The sequence below is a fragment of the Rhea pennata genome, chromosome 2 (genome assembly GCF_028389875.1).
Source record: "Rhea pennata isolate bPtePen1 chromosome 2, bPtePen1.pri, whole genome shotgun sequence".
Classification (NCBI taxonomy): Eukaryota; Metazoa; Chordata; class Aves; order Rheiformes; family Rheidae; genus Rhea; species Rhea pennata.
The window spans coordinates 54,366,794-54,389,944 of NC_084664.1; the positions used below are offsets into that span (position 1 = coordinate 54,366,794).

Here is a 23,151-nt window from a genome sequence, read left to right on the forward strand (position 1 = left end):
TGTGCCATTCATTTTAAAACGTAGAAGAGATTCTGTAACAGTTTTTACATGTTAGTCACGCTGAATCTGTCTAAGTTTAAAGGGCAAAATTTCTTGGACAAGGTCTGTACATTCTATGTTCATGTGGTAAAGAGAACCTAAATTGAGAACAACTCTCCACAATAATGCAGGAGTCAAAAAGCATAATTAGGCATGATTTATTCATCACTGCTGCCTACTTAGCAAATAAAATAATTGATGCTTTTGGAAATTAATTTCTATTTCTCCTCTTCTGATAGATCTGTAAACATTGCAATTCAATGTTGCAACTCAATAAACATGTTATTTAAGCTTTTTAAATTCAAATCATTGAAAAATGTTTTTCTAACTGAAATTCTACATCTCAACGAGGCCTGGGAATCCTGACAAATGCTTTACAAAGTATAAATCTAAAGAAGTTATTTTAAGTCTTAAATGTTCACTGCAGAGCTTCGGCAGTTAGATGCAAGTGAGCAAAAAATAAAACCTTATTTTTCCATTCAAACTTATTTGACAACTTTGCCCTGTATTTTGAAATCAGAAATTTGGACAAGCTTTCTTTTAGTGGTAGTAAGAACAGAATCTCTGTAATCATTTTAAAGTTAGGTAAGGCAATTATTTCAGAATCCACAGACAAAAATTCCTGACATTGGGATCACATTTGTAACTGTACATGCATCACTACAAACATAGACCACTTTAGTCAATACAGGTAATGTCACCATAACTTTATTCTGATCTCAAATTATACCCTCATCCTTAATGATGCACTATTAGAGTTGCTTGAATTCAAATATGCATATAAACATCCAAAAGAGTTACCATAACAGTGTTTATTTAAAAAAAAAATTTACATTTTTTCCAAGGTACATCTATTTTTTAAAAAAGTACTGTATAATATCAAACATTTAATGTTTATCCCATCACTGTTAATTCTCTTTGAAGAGCTGTTAAAGATCTCCAGGTTTAAGGAACTACAGTGTAACTGCAAGAAAAAGCTTTTAGCTTTCTAAAGATGAGAAGTGGCTTAGTATTTTGTGGCACGAAGACAACATGCCATTAGCAAGTAATCCTTATGTTTATAGCATTCTTTCCGGAATGATAAACTTAAAATCTCAAATAAGAATTCATACCCTACAAAAACTAACACAAGATACATTGAATTTATTCAGATGAATAGACTGTATTTGAAAAAAAAAATCTGTGAACATTCATACTTTAACAGCTCTTTAAAGAGATAATGGTGCAGACTAAGTACAAGCTTTTTGCCTCAGTGTAATACATATTTGAAATTAAAATAAAACATGGAAGACCAATATCTTTACATTTTGTTCTTCAGAAAAAGAAGAATCTTAAAGAAAGCATTTAGTAGTCCACTTGTGCTTAAAATATTCAATGCATGAGAAAGCCAAAAGAAAAAAAATACACATTTTTGTACACCATGATCAAAAGATAACTTTATAGGTTTTCTGAAATTGCACTGTATTTAAAACACCCTCTAGGATCTGCTCCACTTCTAAGTATGGCTACAGAGGCTGCCTGGCACAGTTGTTCTTGTATTTTAATTGCCAACCTGTGGAGGCCCTTCAGGGATGAGTGATGTGAAGAAGGTAGTGATAAAAGACCAAGCAGAAGCCATGAATCCAGGCTGCTGCTCTATATTGGCATCTTCACCTGCATCTTCTCCACTGTCTTCATCAATCCCATCATCCATAAGTCGTTCCTTTAAAAACAGAAATTAAAGCAATTCAACTGCTTCATATCAGAGCTCTGAAATAAACTAACAGCTGTATCTCTCTGTATTTAATAACTTCTCACAAAAGAGCCTCCTGAGGAAAAACTAGCATTAAAAAAATTGTTTTCATTGAAGAAGAGACAATAATTGTCTGATTAAAAAAATAAATCAAATTTAAGTAGTAGGCACAACATCAGGAAAAACGCTGAAAGCCTTCCTGTTGAGCCAGCTACATTTCACAAAGCTGAATTTCTGTCCAATCATAACAGAACTACTGAACTGCAGAAAAGTTGCATTTGCCAGCTTTTTTCAAGTTAGTTTTGTACTATCAATAGGTAGTCACAAATACTTCACAACATAACATACAGAAGTCTCAAAAAACGTCTACTACTACTCACCATCTCTTCAAGATCAGGATTATTTATATTTTGCCCATCACGGTTCACTTCCACATTATTGGCTGCCTGTTGTTGGCCTCCCTCTTGCCTAAAGGGGAACCATCCAGCTTGGTGTCTAGTTAATAAAATAGAACAGTTGAAAATCTCTCTTTCAAAGGGAAGGAAAAGATCTGCTGCTGCAGCTACTGTACCTACTGCAGTACGTTCCTCAACTACTTTCAATTGAGTGAGGCTGCATGTAGTCTCTTGGAAGTGTTATTTCTAGATAGAAAGACTCTTATTAACCCAGATATCAAAAAATAGCCATCCTAAGAGTTCACTCCGCAAGTTTCAAGACGTGGTGTTTGCAGCCCACTGTTCTAGAAGATGAAAAGTTTGGCAGGATTAGGTGAAGAAATACACAGAATACATGGTGGGGGGAGAGGGAGCACTCCCCATCTGAGTATCTAAGTTTTATTAATTTTCACAGGGTAACATTAAGTTTCATAGTTTAAAAGTAGATTTTTCCACAGAAAAAATAATTTAAATTTAGCTAAGGCTCGAAGCACATTACTGTTTTAAATTAAAGAAGCCTCTCCTACAGTTTCAAGTGTCTATACTCTGATTTCAGCTTCTATCTTATCTGCATCAGAAAGAAAAAGCTCTTGTGAACAGATTCTTTAAGTTACAAAGATCAGACTCGGAAATAAAGGGAACTGGCAATGAATGTCATCATGAACAATGTCTAAAATATCAAGTATTACTGCCATTTTCCACTTCTATTTATACCACTAAAGTATTTTCATATATAGGTGAAGTGATGACAACATCTGATACTTCTTAACTGAACTGAGCAGAGATCTTTAACATGCATTGTAAAAATCTTTTTTTTAGTCCCTGCAATTCTGATAAATCTAGCATCCAGTGATACAGTAGCATGCTAACATAATTTAGCATCCTGTACTTTTAAGGTTCCAGTGAGCTTAGCTCTGCAATTTTCCCTTCATATCCAAGTAATTTTTTAAGTTTATGTAAGCATACATTTGAGTTAATTATATTAACAACTTCTCTGCCCTCGCTTTTTATATTTCCATCCCAAAAGTCTACAAAGTCTAAAATACTGATCTGTAAACATCATCATCAACTAGAAGTACTGTTTTTGGTAAAAAATGGTACCCAACTTACTGTAAAAATCTGAGGCTTTTTTTTGTTTGTTTTGTTTTAAATAAATTTTTCTCAAATCAGCTCATCTGCTTGTTTGAAATTCAAATTTGTGTGTACTATACCTTAAAGTAATAGTACTTAAAATTTTTATTTGAGTAATATTTCAAGGTTTAAATGGGTTATACATCAACACTGTACTCCATGCATCTGATCTGCAGCTGTACTTAACTGTTGTACTCACAAATAAACCAGTAGCATGGCTCCCATTACCATGACAAATCGACTGAAGGAAGAATAGAAGTATACAATGCTTAGAAGAATAGCTGCTCTAGAGAATGTGTACATCCAGTCCAGCCAGTCCCGGTTGAAGTCCTCCTCATTTACTACTGGCCCTCCCTGGGCATTCATCTGGACATTTGGGTTTACAGGCCTGTTCTCCTGGACGGCTACATTTGGCACTGCTGCGGGCTCATTTGCAGGAGCACGTTCTGAATTTACAGCCTGGGCAACTGCAGATCTCACTGGCTCAGTGTTGGAAGTCACTTGTGCTGAAACAGCAGCCTGGCTAAAAAATTTAAATATAAAACTGGTTTGTCAAGAAAACATGCATCACAACATTTAAACCTAATCTGTCTTCTTCTCTGCATCAACTGAAGAAAAATTTCCAGATATAATACAAAGATAAGGGAAAAGTGTAATTTTAAAAAATGTTTGCTTATTAAAACATTCATTTAATTCCAATCCAAAACTGAATTTTATAGTTTGCTGAAAAAGATTATTTGCATAAAACAGCCCAGCCACAAAAAAGAAGCACGGACATTCTGATCCTACGTACAACATTTCAGTGTTTAACACCCTCCTTTCATTAGTGTAGCTCAGTACTATCTAAGAAAGATACATGGAACAACTTACTATTGCATGTAGTACTGACGTGCATACATTTGTTGCCACCATATCATCTGTAAGGGACTGAATGCAGGGTACATAGGAAATCCAACAGGAACACCCTGGCCTGGAAACTGGTTGCCTATATTGCTATAAAAGGAAAACACTGAGTTTTAGTAATTGTCGCATTAAAAAAAAAATCCATTAGTATTAAACATAAAGTAGCACTTTTTCTTCTCATTTGTTCCTCTACAATAATGTAATTTCAACGTAACTGAAACATACAGTGAGATTATCCAACCCATTCCAAAGAGTACTTCGTTTTCATGCAAAAGAATAGATGAAGTTATTTCTATACAAAAGGCATGTTTTTGTAGTTAGTTCTCTTGCTACTGTGACAAAACTACATTAAAAGTTCATCAAGATTTTGTCTATAACTGCAGAAATTCTTTCATATAATAACTTGCATGTTCAGAGGTCACTCCCTAAAGGCACTGCAGGAGCTATAAAACACATTAACTTCTACAGCTTTTAGAAGTAACATCTGAAACACCACAATGATCAAAGACATCAAGACCTGAACATGAGTAAAGACAATAAACTCATCTTTCATCTTCAGATTCAGCTTCAGAAGACCACAGCTGACAGAACACTGTAAACACATTACTTTCCTCACTCACTATTTTGTGCAAAAGGGATCCTCTGCCCTACAAGCTTTTAACACAAATTCACATGCAAGAGATACAGCTCCTACATCTGTTTTAGGTTTTGTTTTGTCTGCTTTTAAACTTCTTTTAGCCTCTCTTACCTCCTAGAGTATATAGCATGTTTTGGCAAGATTTCCAACTCTTTTCCCCAAGATTTTGATGTAGTAAACTGTAGTAAACCAGGACATCTTTCAGGACAGCATGAGAGTATAAAGCATGAAGAAAAGTTTATTCAGACTGCAGGTAGTAAAAGCTGAGACTGCTGTAATTGTACTGCAGACTACACCTGTTCCCTAAGTAAGGGACTCCCTGCAAAGATATCACCAAGAGATTTCATTAGTCTACCAGGCATCCAGATATACAAAACATGCCCAGAAAGAAAGATGGGAAGAAGACATTAAAATCTGTTTCCATCTTATATATGAAAAAGTGAGTATTTCACTGCAATTTTGAACAAGAGTCTGCCATTCAACTCTGACTTGACTAAAAATCAGTTTATTTTTGTAGCCATTACCTGTTTTGACAACAGTTAAAAAAGAGAGAAAAACAAAGCAAAAGCTACTTTCCTAACATCACAAACAAAATGAGACTGATGTAAGCGATATTCTATATTTCTTTTGTAAATTTCAAGTGTGAACTGGTAGCCTTGCTAATGTGACTAATTTCTGAAAAATTAACATGTTTGAGCAGTAAAGCTATCAAGCTCCTATTCAAGAATGAAAAAAAAAAATCACACTTTTAAGGCCACAAATCTTAAAAATGTGATTGTTGTATCCCCCTAAATTAACGCAATGAATTTTAGAGGAGTCTTATTTCTCATAAAATACTTACCCTTCGCTTGACTCTGACAATGTAAAGATAATTGAAATATTCTACATAGGTTTTAAGCACCACATCATGACAAATCACAGAGCACTATCTCAATTTCAACCAGGTGGATTATGGTATGGGAATAAGAATAAGTAAAACCACCATTCCAAAACAAATGTTTCCCCAGCTCAGTCACTGAAAGGCAATGTTACCTTAAGAACTTGGCAGAGTGAGTTCTACAGGAATTTAACCGTTCTTTTTCTGATCAGATAAAGATTTTAGGGTTGTTTTTCTTTAAAACTGCCAAGTTGAGTTCAATAAAAGTTGGGAGGCTTATTCTAATTGCCCTTCCTCACAAATATGCCTTTTAGAAACTTAGAGGATTTGAATCTCCACTTTCTTCCAAATTCTTTCCAAAGTTGTTCTCTCAGCATCTCAAAGCTTAAGGGTAAAGTGTAGAACAAAAAGTGGTCAAGCAAAAAGACTTCAGTTATGTCATGTTCTTTCCTTTCACATTCAAAAAATATATATATATATATAAAAAATACATACACACACAACAGATTATATATACACACTTTTTTACTGTTTTCTAGGAGATGTGACTTTCTGAGAAGCAAATGATATCAGATTTTGAAAATGTTTAACGAGAAATAAAGTCAACATCAATGTCAAAAAAACTGGTCTCTACATTAAAATGCTAAATAGTGGATAAGCATTTTATTTGCTTATCAAAAAACATAATGAGGAAGATGGTGTAAATTACATAGCTACTACAGCTGGCAGGCTATTAACTTTGCTTTTGAAACTCAGAAGCAACTCTAAATCTAGCAGAGGTCATTTCAGTGAGAAGAGAAAAAAGGAATGTAGCACATGCTTTCTTCTCATCTTTTTCCAAAAGCAGGAAAAATAGGCAGGAAGCAAAGTAATTCAAGAGAATGGCAGCAACAGCAGAAGAGCAGTGAAACAAACTGGATAGGCAAAAGTATTCTAAAAAATGGAGAACAAAGCAGTGCAGACAACAGAAGAATAGTCAGAAAACAGACTTAAGCTTCAAATGCAGAAGTAGTTTCACAATATTCTGAGAAGAGGCACACTATTCCTTAAATGGCTTAAAAAAAATCAGAATTCACTACTTTTGTTATATGGAAGAAACCTAAAGTAAGTTAATAACCTTTCCAAAAAGTTATTCTAAAATGGGTAACATTTTACAGTTAAAAACTACTGTGCAGTATCTCTACTATGACACCATTATTGGGGGGAAAAAAAGGAGACTTTTTATCCCAATTTATAAGCTCAAACTTTGTCATTTTGCATCACTGCATTTGTTTAATGATCTTGACCCATAATGAGAGAAATCTCATTTACTATTAGTCTCATATAAGACCTGGACACTAGCTTTTAGTGCTATTCCAATATTGAATTTTAAATTTTTTTTAAAGAAAAAAAAAACATACAGCAAACACAGGCTATTGATGAAGCCAAAACATACTGTATATGTTGCTAATATGCCATCTTGTTCACTTTTAAACAATACTAGCTATTATGCATACAACAGCTTTATTAGGTGAGCTGCTCACGCTGACAAATAATCTTACTATCTTGATGTTCCTCATCTGTTTTTTTGCTTTCAAGTATTCTCTAAGCTGAAATGCAAACCACTTCAGAACTGAGTTCACGTTCTCTGTTTATACCTCTGTAGCACAACAGGGCTCTGACCCCTGACTAAGTCCATAGAAGCAGACAATAACTTATTACTCTGCATAGCAATATAATGGCTTAAACTACTTCCACATTCCCATCTCAAATCTATGTGTTTGAAAAACTGTGTTTACAAAACTTCAAAGCGTAATTCTAAAATATTACAAAGAAATAGGTTTTAACAACCTGAGTTAGCTATTTTCCCAGAGGGTATACAACTCACACACTGAAACTCTGCTCCAAGAACAAACAGCAAAATCACATTTAATTACTTAACATTTGGATTACTTATTTGTACCAATTGTTGTTACTAATGACAGTGTTACAAAACACTCAAGGAGACTAACCCTTGCACACATTTTCAAGTATCTGGAGACTTTTTCAATAATAGAGTCTCCAGCTCATCATGCAGCTACAGGAGGAGTATTTGGTCATGGAACAGTAACAAAAAAAAATCCACATGGCAAAACAGATTCCAGTTTCTAATCTTGATTGTTCCTAACAAGTCTCATTCTGTAAAAAAAATTACATTAAAAGTTAGATTTCACTGCCCCCACTTATGTGCTAAGGTTTATTAATGCTGGAATACAGGCAGCAGTGACCCAGGGTAGGAAGAAATATGCATTCAACTATCTGGTACAGAGTACTGAAAGCACTGAAAAGGATGCTTCAAGAAGATGACAGACTACAGCAGGCACTGGCTCAGACTGACTGACTTCTGAGAGTGGAGCAGAGCCAGTGCCCAGCAGCCTACAGCAAAAGTCTGCCTGAAGCTCTGATAGCATTCTGTTAAATTACTTCTATGCAAAAGATCTAAGATCATTTAGGGTGCATTATGTTGATATTTCCGTTTGGATCTGAACTGCACTCTTGAAGCAAATCTCTCAATCATTCCCTCTTATTAAACTTCTGGTTATGCCACAGAACACTCTTGGATCGTGAACTGGATTCCTTTTGGATGAAACTAAACTAAAAGATGTGATTTAAGTACACTCCTAAGGCGCTTCAGCAACAAAGGAGCATCCACTCCAGGTGACTAAGCTACAAATAGTCCAAACAAGATAGAAAGCCCTGAAATGTGTTCAGCATTGATGTCATGTTTTCAGCACCAACTGCTTCAGTGATCTGTAGATCCACTCCTCTCAATCCACACTAGCTGCTAAAAAAAAACCTACCACTTTTTTAAAATATAGCAATGCATTTGAAATTAGTCAGCTGAAAAAAAAGTCTGTATTAAAATACAGGTGAGAAGAATCAATATTTCTGTCATCTGAAGTTCAAAATCTATTTTGTTCATCGTACATACTGATGAAAAGCTCGTACCTAGCACGTTTACATGAAAAGATGAGATAAAACCTCTTACAGGTTAGTAATTTATACAACATGCAATAAATAGCTTCTGGAATGAATTTACAGTAAGCAGAACAGTATCCCTGACAGTCAACCTAGTCTCACCTAATTTTCTCAGAAAGGCAAATAATTGTTTTTGCAAAGATTGATGTAGTCAGAATAATGAGTGCCCCTGTCATTGCAAAGGTGATTTCCTCCTAGCAGAGAATAAATTTCATGTAAATAATGAAGAGGATTTGAAAGAATTAAAGATGAAAAGTAGCAAGTAAGACTAGTAAAGTCTAGATTAAATCTAGCAAGAGTGATTGAACTGATCTTTAACAGTTCTTGACAACTATTGCCTCTCCAGTAAAAGAATTAATCATTAATCTGTTAGCAGATTCTTAATTTTTTGTTCTGCCATTCGCTCCCTCCACCTCCTGCCAAATAAATACATAAATAAAAATCACTGGAAAATACACAGGACTGGGAAAAATGCCTTTTCAGAGCCAAATCTTGAAAGTGTGTCCCCTGAGGGCATTACAGCTATCAAATCAGAACATACCATCTTCCTCTTTTCCCCTTGGAAGCAACAAAGAATATTTAAGAAGCTGCAAAAGTTACATGGGCTAAAAATTCTTAATGCTGCATTTTACGCTCACAAAAAAAAAAAAGATATAATCTTGGAAATTACACAACAACAGATCTAATCTAGAAAAGTACACTGGCTACATTTCATTCTGTTATGTGAGCATGCAAATACTTGAAATTCTCTCGTAGATTCACACTTACTCAAAACACCTACACATCATTTCTACTGTTAAATCCAATATGGACAAGTGAAGCATTACAAGCTCTTACATGCCAAAAGCTAAGAACCACCATATTTCGATAAGATTTTAATCTTAATGATCATATTAAAATATAACAGACCAGAAAGAGTAGCCAAAAGCAATCATTTGATTAATTATATTAGTAAGTGCATCTATGAGATATTACAACTGCACCTATCAACAAAAAGCCAAGGGCAGAAAGCACAAAGAAAACATAAAAAACAACTTGGAGGGAGGGAGGAGGAGGGTACCAAACTCACTTTGAGTGACTCCTGGCTAGAAACATTTACATCATATTTAGAAACATTTTTCATATGAATGTTGGCTTCAAAATGAAGTAGCCTAATCATTTTGTGGACTGTGAAAGAAATTTAATTGTAATCAGACATCTAAAAATACTTTAGAATATCAAAGAGCTGACAGAATATCAAAGAGCTGAGGATTACTTCAGTCTCACTTACCCTTGCATTAAATAAGGGAACTGGTGGCTTGGTATGGGATTGCTTAGTGCTTGTGGAACATTACGATGCCTCATTCCATCTGTACTAGTGTTCAAAGATGGAGACGGAGATTCTTGGTTTGTGGGTGAGGCAGCAGTTGATCCAGAATGGTCCAAATTCTTTTAAAAATAAAAAGAAAGAAAGAAAGAAAAAAAATGTGAGGTTGGGGATTTTTTTGCCACAGTTGTAAGATTTACTGTTTAGTCTTAAAAACCTATTTGCTTTTATGTTTTGTCATGAGTTGTGTATATAAGCAACATAGTAACAGGCAAGGTTAGTGGGGCTTTATTGCTTCTGGCAAACCTACAGTTATAACAGAAAGTCAAAACTGCCACTTGGGTACACATATAAGAAAGTGAAGTTTAAAGAAAGACTCAACACTTCATAGCTCCCAGAGAAAACCACAAGTCACTGGGCAAAGTTTCAAAAAAGCCTGACCAAACTAAAGCTTAATTCAAAGAATATTTAGCAGCAGCTATCGTTAAACTAACTGCAACTTCAGGCTATAGCTTTACATTCAGAGAATGTAGTCCTGCAGTAGCTTTAAAGCTACCCTTCCTGTCCCTGTCCTCAGTTTCCCCTTCTACCCTTCTAATCACGATCCTTTCCACTGTGCCAGTTGCCCAATCCAAATTTCTATGCCAACTGATATGGGTGGGGGTAGAGAATAGAGAAGCAGCTAGAAACTTCATAGGTTCCCCAAAACATTTATGAAACTAGAGTTTCAGACATCCAGTGTTTTACAAGATAGATACTTATCTATCTAGAAGTAGAATGACAGCTGGCTCTCCTAGATTATTTGTCACCATAACAAGACTATAATTTTGCCAGAAAGATGCATTATTTTAGTTTTAATAAATCCCCAAATCCTATTTCTAAATGTTACTGTAATGTTTATTCAGCAGAAAATCCTCTTCAACTTTGACAACTCAGGAAGTGAGGAGCTGCAATTACTTAAGACATCCATATCACATTTGCCCTACAAAGGAAAACAAGAAAAATTTACCACTAGACAGTGGGGAAAAAAAAAGATGGAAGAACAAAGGCCATTTACGCTTTGGAATTGTTTCCTTCAACGTATTAAGAATTTAGCACTGTATATTACTGACTGTTTTAGAGAGCCATTAGTATACAGTCATTTAAACACATCATTTACATCTCACCTACGTAGCAATAAAATAATCACAAAGCAAGCCCCCCTTATCCTGCTTGCAAACAATTATATCATTTTTGGAAAGATAATGTAATCACTATCTACCCTCTACTATTGCTTAAACTGCTCAAATTTCCAACATAGCAGTCTCAAACAGTACTCTATCAACAGAAGAGCAAAGAAAGTTAGCTTATTACTGAAAAGGTATTGCCTGTGTGCTGACAATCAAAATACCACAAATGGAAGTACCTACAATAGTTTTGCATTCTACTCTAAGTACTATTTGTATTCTTCTCTGACTAACCTTCAAGGGTCACTTAGTGATACTATCACCTCTGGAAGAAGCCAAGAGAGTCACAGTGATGATGAGTAATTCATCAGAAATACTAACTGCAGTTTTGTTAGAAAAGTGATAGATAACCCAGAACAAGAGTGCTCTGTAAACAGCTGACCTAATAAAAATCTTTCCAATCCTCACCACCTCACAGACTACAAACACTACAACTACTTCAAAGCTACCTAAGTATTGGCCAACTCTTGTCATTCTGAATGAACTGTGGCCAAGCTCCACCTGCCCTTCCCACAACAAGGACATTGCTTTGGCCTCTTCTGGAGTACTGGTTTCCACTAAACAAGAACTTTAACTGAAAAATGTCTGAATCCACTCCTCAACTTCTACTAAACATATGGGGAAAGGGAGAGAAAAAAAACATACTGCTCCATAAATAAAACATGTTAAAAAAAAGAGTAGCTTAGAGAAAGTAGCGTGTTTAATCATATAATAAACATAATTGTGTTACATTACGAATATGGGTTGTGTTTATTTAAAGTGACATCCTTAAATCATTAATCTAATTGCACAAATGCGTATCACAGGCTGTACTTTCATCATGTTATTTCACAGTCAAGTTTTAAAAACTAAAAGAGGAATTACTGGAAAGCTTCCTCAGGGTAGAAGAAATCCATGTCCTGGGTATTAAAAAAAATACTCACTGAGCTATTGCTGGATGTTGAAACTCCACGGCCTTCTCTACTGGTGTCAGGTTTTGGAGAACTTGGGGGTGTCCGGGAAGTACATACCAGATGAACCATATGATATTCATCTTGCTGAAAAAAAAAAAAAAAGAGCTGAAGCAACAACATGAGAAATTTGCAAGTAAAAAACTTTCTTTAAAAATCCACTTTCAAAGTCCAGTTCGTAATCAGTAAGAAAGTGTTATACAAAATGAAGAAACCACAAAGCAAAACTTAGCCTAATACAAGAGAAGCTCCGTGTTTCAAAACTCATGTTTTCTTAGCAGCTCTCTACAATAACATTTGCTTATTCCTGGTTTTCCCTAAAATTGCCGCATGGCAGAACCAATAGAAGACCACACAGAGAAACATGAGGAAGCATAGCCCAAGTTTCACCTCATATTGAAATATTTTGGAAAATCTCAACTAAGTTAATCTAAGTTAAGAATGCTTACATTTGTGCTAAGATTTAAGGAAGAGTGTTAGTCAATAAAGACATCAAGGTTAAAAAAAAAAAAAAAAAAAAAAAAAAAAAAAAAAAAAAAAAAAAGACCAGGAGCAGTCCAAGACAAGAAAAATACACCAGCTGCTGCTTCCACCCCCTTCTACTCTTAAGCTAGTCTCAAATTTACTTTTTTAAAGTGCTGTACACAACTCAAGTATTCCAAAATATCTGAAAGGAAGGTAAATAGCAGCACCACTTGAAGCCAAAGCAAAATAAATGATCTGTCCATGCCAATTCTTCAAGAATATGCTGTTTTTCAAATATGGAGCCCTAACAACTTCATAATCTACATCTAGTTCATTATATCAAATGAAAAAAAAACACCACCAGATCAATATGCATGAAGCTTATATGGCTAAAGCAACAAAAACCAGAACTATGTATTTGAATTGCACTCTACAGCTTCTACAGTGCACCAGGCAGGGGAGAAGAAACAAGGAAAATCCACCAATCAAAACACAGCTGCCATCTTCTTAAGTCACAGAACACACTGTGATACACAATTAAGTTGCAGTTTTTAGTGAGTAGACATTTTGAAACTTTTTTTTTTTTTTTTTTTTTAACTTTGTGGAAAAAAAAGCCAAAAAAATACTTCTCTATGCTTAACTATTAAGGATGAATTTCTGGGAATAAAGAAAACCGGACAGCTGCTTTTATATAACACTCTATTCCTGCTAGCGTAGCCAATCCACATTCACGCTCCTTTTGCTCCTCCATGTGTTTGCTCCTACACCCATGCATACCTCACTGTTATACTAAGTGCAACACTGAATTTCTTACTAGCCAGTAATAGCAAGCAAAGATCAGAGAGCACCAAACACAGATGATTAGCATTCTGACCAACTCAAAAGCCTTTAACCTAGCTAGCTATCTTCTTTATGTAGAAAAACTTAAACCACTTAGAGAGACAAAGCAAGCTAGATAAATTACCTGCAAGCTTAAAGCGTAAAACTTTACTCAAGGCAATAGTTATTTATTGTAATATATTTTTATTTATACGTGATGTGTCAGACAGCATTATGCTTATAGACTCCCAGATTTCCTACCTCCAGATACTTTGTATCAGTTAAACAACATCACTCAACAACAAACAGCAAGTATCACAGAACTAACTGCAGAGACATTTGTTAAATCTCCAGGTAGTATCAGGAATCAAGTAGGAAGAACACGGCAGAGTGTGTGATTGAGCTTAAGAGTAATCATACTTTTTTTCCTAGAAACTCTTAAAAGCCTAAGCACAAAGAGCTCTTCTTTTCCCACCACAGATCTTTATCATTTCAGTAAGAGCAAATGAGTATGTTTCTAAATTCATTAAATTCCTTTAACTAAACCCAAGGTCATTAAAGGCAAGCTATTAAAATGCTTAAAAAAGGCAAAATAAAACAAACTTTTCCCCTGTAAAGTAAATGAAGACAACATTAGTTAGGCAAGCCTCTCCTCTAGTTCATGAACAAGGTTGGAATCAAACCTCATGCACTCTTCCTAGAATTAATCTGTTGCAGGCAGGCCAACCGAACCTCCAGTTTTCTAATAAAACTAGACAAAATATACTTCAATCACTTACTCTAATCAGGTTTTATTAGTTTGGGTTTAACTATTTCAAAATCAAGATTAAAAAGGAAAAATAGCATTAGTCAGCATAAACAGTATCCAAGATTCTTCTTCATCAGCCTCTTCATATTTATCATGGTATTTCAGTTGCACACTCTGTAGGAGACTGAGTTCTATAAAGCATTATTCTTCTACAAAAAAAAAAAAAAAAAAAAAAAAAAAACTTTTGTGCATATTAAATACTAAATGTAATCTATTTTTGCAGCCTATAGGCTGATTTTATGATTTTAACACCAATAACTCACAAAAGAAAAAGCATCATCACCAACACTCTGGTGCTACATCACAGAGTTCACATATTCTGTAGAATTAAAAAACTGATTGCTTAATGACTTGAAATACTTTGAAAATATAGCTATCAGTGCATCCCTATCTGCTTACAAAAGAGTTTAAAGATACACTATGCTTTCTGCTAACAAAGTTTGAAACAAAGATTTCTTGATAATTTGCACTAAACATCATCTTATAACACTTGTAAAGACCTTTACTAACTTAATGAAATGCCCATTTCTCAGGAGCATTGATCAAGGTCATTTGACCCTGTATGAGAACTAGGTGCATGTATTTCAAGATTTCCTAAATTGGATGTCATATGTAGTTAGGATTTGGATTTAATTTGTATGTTGTCTAAAGAAGCTGAAATTAGATTAGTAAATTTTTTTTACCCCAAAATGAAAAAGCAAAATAACAAACAAACAAACAAAAAAGAAAAGAAAAAGAAAAGGAAGTACCAACAAACTTCCATGAACATGAAACATGAGCAGGAACAGTTAACATCTGAAGAATAGAGGCAGGATAGCAAACAGCTTTCGCAGCAAAAGCATACAGGAGTTTGAAAGTCTATTTCTACAAATAAACGTATTAGTTTTCCTTCAGAAGTTACATTTTTAATGTAAATTCTTGGATTTAAGTCCAGGAAATGAAATGATGTCCCAAGCAAACATGAATCTGTTAACCGATCCTGTTTACGTTATAGTAGGAATTGTCCAAAAAAGTTATTCTATGCTACATATCACTTTTTTAGGACTTGCATATTCTACTCCCTCTCCCACCAATGGGAAACCTCCCCAAGTCTTCAAGTATTGTAGTGCTACAACAAAGGATACTTGAAAATACACTTTCCAGAATGTATCAACATTATTTGATTGGAAACAAGTCCAGTCTTAACACAACAATGAAAAATTGAAGTTAACAATGTAAACCTAAATTCCTATTTCCCAAAAACTGGTTTTGCTCAGGTATCATATGGTGTTGATATAAGGCTTACTTTTCTGAGAATATCTTTCAGCTGCAGATGATCAGGAAGCAGTCTGCCAGAATACACCAGTCTCTGATCCTTTGTAGACTAGGAGATGGGACAAAGAAAGGAATTTAGATTTTTCCGGCTGTACACATATAGAGCTGGAGATAACATTTGCAGATGAGAAAATACCTTATATTCCAACCACTGACAGCCTTAAAAAACATTTCAGAGGCTTTTCAAGTCCAATTCTCAAATTATTTCTGAAAGAACTTTTGCAGTTATGTACTCAGCAACAGTGCTGTGACAGTTACAACCACGTAACTGACACATGCTGAAAGAGGGAACTAGCCTAACAAAATGCTAAAGGAAATCTAGCCTATCAGTGGAATAGACATGCATTATCAGTGAGAAATAGTCGAAAAATTTCCGATCATGCAAATAGTTACTTACATCCCTCCTCTTTCTCTCCCACCCCTTCACTCTGCAGTCTTATTCATGATAATACTAAGAAATTAAAATCTGAAATCCATATCTCTAAGATTTAAAAAAGTTTGCACAGAAGTCCTGACACATTTTTTCTTGCAATAATCTGTTACAAACTTACAGTAACTCAGCAAACACAGAAGAGTTTACAGAACATTGCTTGATTTCCACTCCCCACCCCCAAAAAATCTGGTTATTTAACTAGAAAGATTTATGGCTACTTTAAGCAAAGAATTAAGTAGTACAAACTTAAAGATTTTTTTGTTTGTTTTCAAACCAAATTCATGCTACTGTTCATGATTACATACATGGCTTTAAACAATTAGTAGGTGATCTGACACGTAGAGTACAAAACTGTTTTGATCACTTATACTAAAGAAACACTTTCTACTTTCTTTTCTATTCCATTCTGGAACTTGCAGTAGGCATCAAAATTAAAGAAAACCTTGGTTTCTCTAAGAAACTTGTTGCTCTGGAACAATCAGTGGAGCCAGAAGTCTCAGAAACAATATTTTGAGGCCTGAGATAGTTTCTGTGGAGAGTAACTAGAATTGTGATAAGCACCTTTAAGAAAAAAAAAAACCACCACTGCGCACTATCATCCAAAACGAAGGAGTTGGGGAAGTTGTTTTGCCTGCCCCACTCACAACGCAAGTTCTTCCATGGTCAAATTCAGATTCTTTTCTGCAGCATCTTATACAGGAACCTTCCTTTCCCCCCATAAAATTAAATACTTTCTCCAAAACTACTGAAGTATGTAAATAACTTATCAGATTTCTTAATACAAGTACTTTACGGACAAGAAAGGGGCTAGATTAAACTGATCCCTCAGAGCAGACTACTATATAGTCCCACATATTGCAATTCAGTTTCCTACATAACCAAAGAATAAGAAGTAATAAACAGTGCGTACTGTATATCACATTGAGCTAGAGATATTAATTGGCGAAGAAGAGATCTTAAACCCATACTCCTCCCTATGCAACTTAAATACCTAACTGTGCACTACGGGAATTATCACTTGGAATTCTTAGAGTTGAAAGCCAACCTGGAATTCTGAAATTTGGGGCAGAGGTATTAAACGTAGATGGAAGAAGAGGTGATAAATGTGAAAACACAGTAATTCGCACACACCCCAAGGTTAATGCAATAGGCATTCAACTCATCCTCTGCTAGAGGAGCTTCCCTACCACACTTTTTGCTTCAAGGAGCTATGTGCTCATTGCTAAACTGCAACACTTCAGCATGATGGAAGCAGTCATCATCTTAGTAATAATAATAATTATTATTATTATTGAATGGTTCAGAACGGTTTTTATTATTATTATTGAATGGTTTCAGAAACAAAGTCATACAATGACTCTGTAACCTGAAGTTTATAGTTTATAGCTACACCAGAGATGGGAAAGAGTTTTCAGATCATAATCCAAAAGTTACATATTTTAAGTTAAAAAATCATTAGGCTTTGGGGTTCTGTTTTTCTTCCCATTTTTTAAGCTAGAGTCCTTCTGCAATGCTTGATCCAAGTTAACTATGCTCAGAATATTATTAAGACAACCAAATCAAACCTCATGTAGCAATCTTCTCTGGAAACAGTCTGTCACTAAGCTATCCTTAGTTTTAGAGACAGGACAGCTACTGGTTTGCTTTCTCGGTCTGTCTGCTATTCTTCCACAGGCATTAAAAATCTAAACAACCACAGCTGGTTAGAACTGTGGACAAAGCATACACTAGCTGACAGGCACTAAAGGAAGTGAGAAACAACGTATTTTAAATTAACATTTACAGGCATAACTGATGCACCAATGAATGCACTTACATGTAAGATCTACCCAACTGAGACACAAATTATTTTCAAAGTTTTCTTTTTCTTAAGAAGAAACATTTCTTCTAGGGATGCTAAAATATGGTACTCTAGTTGTCAAAAATTAGTGCAGTTGAAAAAAAAATTAACAAATGTCAAACTCAGTATAGGCCCACAATCTCATTTAATACTGATTTAAGCCCATCTAGTTTATTCAGTGGCTTAGTAAAGTAACTACATCAACATTAATAATGATTAAGCAGATTTAAATATACCTATGACTGGAATTTACACATATTTAGCTAAATCATTTTTGCAAGTTAATCTGGAAAAACTACACAGAGCACTGTCTCAAAGCCTAACTTCATTTGTCTGTTTTACATTTTCTGAAGATAGGCTCTTAATAGACAGTAAATTTAAAGATACTATTTAGAGTTCCTCAGTTTATTAATTGGAAAAGACACCAATTTACAAACACTCATAGCAGAATAATGTACAACACACACACAACTTGAAAGACTATACTTAAGCACTGAGGGTAGCTAATTTCTGTTTTGTATCCTGAACTTCAAGAACACCATAATATCCGTGTAGAGTATCTGGGAGCTGAGGTACTCTTGCACTTTTAAAACAGCACAGTAACATAAGTTATTTCCAGAACTTAGCATATTCAGGGAATGGAGAAATTTGTCTGACAAACCTATGACACTGTTCTGGTTTTAAAAAGGGCTCCTAACAGCACAAGTTTAAATAGTCTTAGAAAGAGCAGTAAAGACTCTAGGTCAAGACATACCAAGGCAAAATATAAGCTTTTCAATTTTACAACATAGAGAAGACACCCTATAAAACACTTTTTCCCTCATGCTATTACTTTTTTAATCGAACCTCTCAAGTTAAAACACAAAATACCGTGTCAGTTCCAATTAAAATACTTAGTACAGTAAATCCAAAAGAAATCTCAAATCCTGACAGAACTTCCACTAGAACTCCCTCACCTTTAATCCAAAACCAAAATAATTTTGAGGATTCTCAAGAATTAAAGTACATTTTAATCATGACAAATACGTGGAAGAATGAATTTTCAACAGAAAAAAAGTTGTATCAGGAAATTTAAGTTTGATGTCAATCTGCTGTTTAAAACCACCAATGCAACATAAAAATCTCTTTCATTAATAATTCTTCCTAAAAGCCAAATCTAGCAAGATCATAGGAATCGTCAGAAATCTAGTGGTTAAACACACACAAGTATTTTATCTGAGGACATTCTAGGGAGGAATAAGTGAAACTGTATTTGTTTCTTCTAAAGTGGATAGGCTCTCTTAGGAGAGAATTACTGACAACAATAATTAAATCCACAAGTTCTTAAAAACTACAGGCTAACAGATCTCCAGTGTATCAGTGACTGCGTTTCTCCTGCTCTCTCCAAAAGGAAGGAATCCCTTCCAAACAGAACTATTTACTATTTTACCTATGAAGTGTTTTTCAAATAAAACTAACAATAGTAATAATTCTTCTGTAGAACTAGGTGTACATTTAGCATTTACAATATAATTGCAAACTTTGCCCGATGTTTTCTACATCAAGGTCCAACCTCACATGCTGCTGCAATGTGAAGGCAAAGTTAAATCACTCCCTTCATAGGGTTTCCTGTAAATTTTCCCTAAAAACAAAAACATACTGTTGTGTTCAACTGCCATTCTAAACTTGTACATTATTATTTTTCTATAGCAGTGTATTTTTTTCATAGCCTCTTTAATTCTCAAATTTAGAGTTGAAATAGCTTAGAAATAAACCATATTTTCCCCAGCAAACAAAAGTGGATTTTTACAGTAACAGAGTTTCAAAACACAGTCAGAGCTGTCATAAAAGCGCATAAAGAAGTAGAAAGCATAGCAGTTTTTAGCACAACCTCAATAGATAGGCTTCCCAATAAAAAGATTTTTGCAGAGCTTGCTCAGTTGCATGCTTCAAATAATATTAAAAATGACCATCTACTTGTTCCACCCCTCAGTGAGCTCACTAAATACTTTAATTTCTGTAGTATCATGTAAGCACTGTAATGACTTTAGACAGAATCCTTACATTTACAGAAACTATTGTTAAATTCAGCTGAGATACTTAAAATCCAGTTTTGAAGAGAAGACTAATGTAGTATTTAATAAACATCTTCAGTATTACCACCCTTTAGAAAACTAAACGGTGCTCTTTCTAAAATCTGCAAGAGTGGCTATTGACATTTTCTGCTTCACTGAATTGGCTGGCCAACAACTCACCGGCTTACTGGGGTAGACTTTAGAGAGGTGAGATTTTAGCTTGCCCACGGTCCAGTCCAAAAAGCAGTTAATGGTCTGGTCGGTGTATTTCTGGTTGGGAGCCTTGATGATGAGGGTCACCGGGTGACTCACGACGCTCTGGTCCATGCTGCTGCCAGGGGCGGCCTGCTCGCCCCTTCTCTGCCACCCTCCCGCCGGCAGGCGAAGTTGGTTGAATCCCTCGACGCCCGGGGCCGTTTCAGTGTCCGCGGTGAAGCTTCCTGCCCAAGCCGGGGGCGCCCATGTCGCCGCCGCTCGCTCCCACACTGCGGGCAGCGCGGGCCCCGCCGTGGGGGGTCTGTCCGCGAAGCGGGGGAGACAGAAACACAGGGCCGAGGCAGAGAGGGAGGAAGGGAACGAGGGAGGAAGGGAGAGGGCGATTTAGCTCGTCGCCCACGGGCGCCCCGCGCCGCGCAGATCGCGGCGCCGAGCGCCCCCCGCCCCCACGCGCAGGCCAACGGACGCACCCCCGGCCCCCCGCCGCGGCCCCAAGCGGAGGGGAAGGGGGGGAGGAGAAGAGGAAACGGGACAGCCCGTTACCCAGAACAAGCCCGCCCGGGCCGGACCCCACAGCCGCCAGTACCGCCTCGACCTCCGGCCGCCGAGTCGTTTTGCGTAAAATGGAGACCGGAAGCGAAGCGCCCCTCCTTCGCCGCCGCGGCTCCCCGCGCGCGGCGCTAGGGGGCGCCCGCAGGCCCCGCGGCCGCGGCGCACTGCGCACGCGCACTGGCCGCCCCTCGCGCGGCGGGGGCGGTTGCTGCGGGGGGGCCGCTACCGTTAGCGGGGCGGCGGCGGGGGTTTGCCCCGCTGAGGGCTGCGGCTGTGCGTGTATACACGCAGCGCCCGACGGCTTAGCTGCTCTACAGAGATTTGCCTGGTGAATCTTAGAAAAGAAAGGCGGGAGGGAAAGGGCCTGTAGTCAGGCGATGTTTCCGGCGTTTTGAAATGGCAGTTTGCGTTGGGATGGTGGTGGGGCGAGGGATTTCGGCAAAGCTCTTGCCTCAAGGTACTGATTCACCAGCCAGTCTTGATAACAGAAGTGTTAAATACTTTAATCAGCAGGCTGAAATGTTATTAGCTGTTGCGTGGGAACAGCTCAGAGTCCCCGTTTGGCCGCCACCGTCCTGTGAGGTCAGAATGTACTGTTTTAAGGGAATTAAGGGGCAGAAAGAGATTAGCCTACTGTCACACAAAAGACACCTGTCTGACATCATAAGACAAGCTTCTAAAGTCCTAGATTAGCACTGTAAACTTGCCGTCATTTTATGTGCTTTTTAGTTTCTGGGAAGAAAACCCTTTAAAAGTAGAACCTGATTTTTTACAGACAAAAATTGACAATGAGGAAGGGAAAAATGCTTCTGTTCGTAATATTGCTGTTGAAGATCTCTACAGTGGAAGTTATTAATTAGATAATAAAACCAATAAATTGCTTATGAACAAAAATACGTTATAGTATCTGTTGAAAAGATCCAGCAAACGGTGTGGAAGGCACAAGAGTTTCAGACAGGTCTGTTTTTTCAGGTAGGCAGTGACTTTTTAATGCCAGGGAATCACCCCTGTTAATGGCTGCAGTATGAACTAGCAGTGAGACACAGAAAGCTGCTGGTAAAGAGGTGACCCTAAGGAACACCAGGGTTTAAAGGGAAGGATAAAAAGAAGAGCCTGAAGGAATATCATAAGCACCAGGGACCTAATTCTTTCTGTTAAATAAAACCAGGGTACACACAGCAGTTAACATGAGAACATGCAAAAGCAGAGAAAGTAGTCTTGATTTTGCTAGTTCTTCACTTTCAATTATTCGCTTGCATAACTTACTCCTTTGCAAGCCTCGTGTTCTGCGTGGGTTGTGTGACCTCAGTTTTTCCACAGCACCTGTTACCCTTGCCATAGCTTATTGTGCATATTATCAAGTGATAATGTGGGCAACTGGTACTTGACAACACCTTCAAATGTAATATTTAACATACTTGCATCAGTTTCCCAGTTCCTTCGCTTGTTATATAAGAACAATTATTTGCACTTGAAATTCCAGACATGCTGTCCAGGGCACGTAACTTGAATGCCCAAGAATTTCCAAGAATACAGTAGAATTCCCAAGCACTGGACAAATACTTGTAGATAGTGCCGATGCACCAAAATGGATTGGCTGGAGGAGCACTTGCAAGGACTGATACACAAAAAGCAAAATAAATGGTAAGTTTTAAACTTTGCATTTAGGACGGTTGCAATTTTATTGTTTTATTATTTGCCACTCTGCATACATGTAATATTTCTAGAACACACACACCAGCTGCTGTAAAAAACTCTGGAGCTGGGAAAACTGAGAAATCTCCTGAGAGCAGTAAAATCTCTGTGTGGTATTGTTCTAGAAACTGCATGTTACGCTTGCTGTGTGAGCAGATCTGTATGCTGTGCACAGGCCCACAGGATCAGATATGTACTTGTAGGGATCTCATCGCAGGACTAAACCCTATAACCTAATAAAAACAGGTTAACACTACTTTACATTCCAGACAACACTGGCTGAATATACATGATGTATTATTACAAAATATCACATCAAAAGGCCATTTGAGATATTACTGTGCAAGAAATGATGTCATTATTCTTAGTACTTGTCTGACTTGACATACCTTAACAAAGCAATAGTAATGTTTTTACATTTTGCATTTCCCTTTAAAAAAAAAACAGAATTAATGCTTTAAAATGCTATGAAAGATTGAGGGATCATCTGCTGACCTGAGGTATCTAAAAGAGATACCTGATTCAGGAGTTTAGGTTTCTTAAACAGCTGTTAGAATATCCAGAGGACAGTTCAGAGCATCTAAGATCTCTGGGAACATTCCCAGGCTCTTAAATAAACTAGGCACAGAAGATAGATTGTATGAATTATCCATGCTGGTATCGATTTATCTTGTTAGAGCAGATCTAAATCTCAGGTTTTTATCAGCTGATTCTTTTCCCAGG

The 23,151-nt window shown here is 36.6% G+C and overlaps 1 protein-coding gene across 2 annotated transcripts; it reads right to left on the reverse strand.

Annotated features, from left to right (window-relative positions):
* Positions 1 to 728: 728 nt before the first annotated feature.
* On the reverse strand, positions 729 to 20,827 carry HERPUD2 (HERPUD family member 2). Of its 2 annotated transcripts, XM_062569554.1 has the most exons (9): positions 20,725 to 20,827; positions 20,146 to 20,482; positions 15,610 to 15,687; positions 12,206 to 12,319; positions 10,021 to 10,178; positions 4,207 to 4,329; positions 3,536 to 3,859; positions 2,152 to 2,266; positions 729 to 1,741 (listed from the first exon to the last, which is right to left on the reverse strand). In XM_062569554.1, the coding sequence occupies exons 2-9, from the start codon at positions 20,290 to 20,292 to the stop codon at positions 1,580 to 1,582; spliced, it is 1,221 nt and encodes a 406-aa protein (XP_062425538.1). In that variant the 5' UTR covers positions 20,293 to 20,482; positions 20,725 to 20,827; the 3' UTR covers positions 729 to 1,579. The 2 variants fall into 2 exon arrangements, with proteins under 2 accessions (XP_062425538.1, XP_062425539.1); XM_062569555.1 differs by lacking the exon at positions 15,610 to 15,687.
* Positions 20,828 to 23,151: the final 2,324 nt, after the last annotated feature.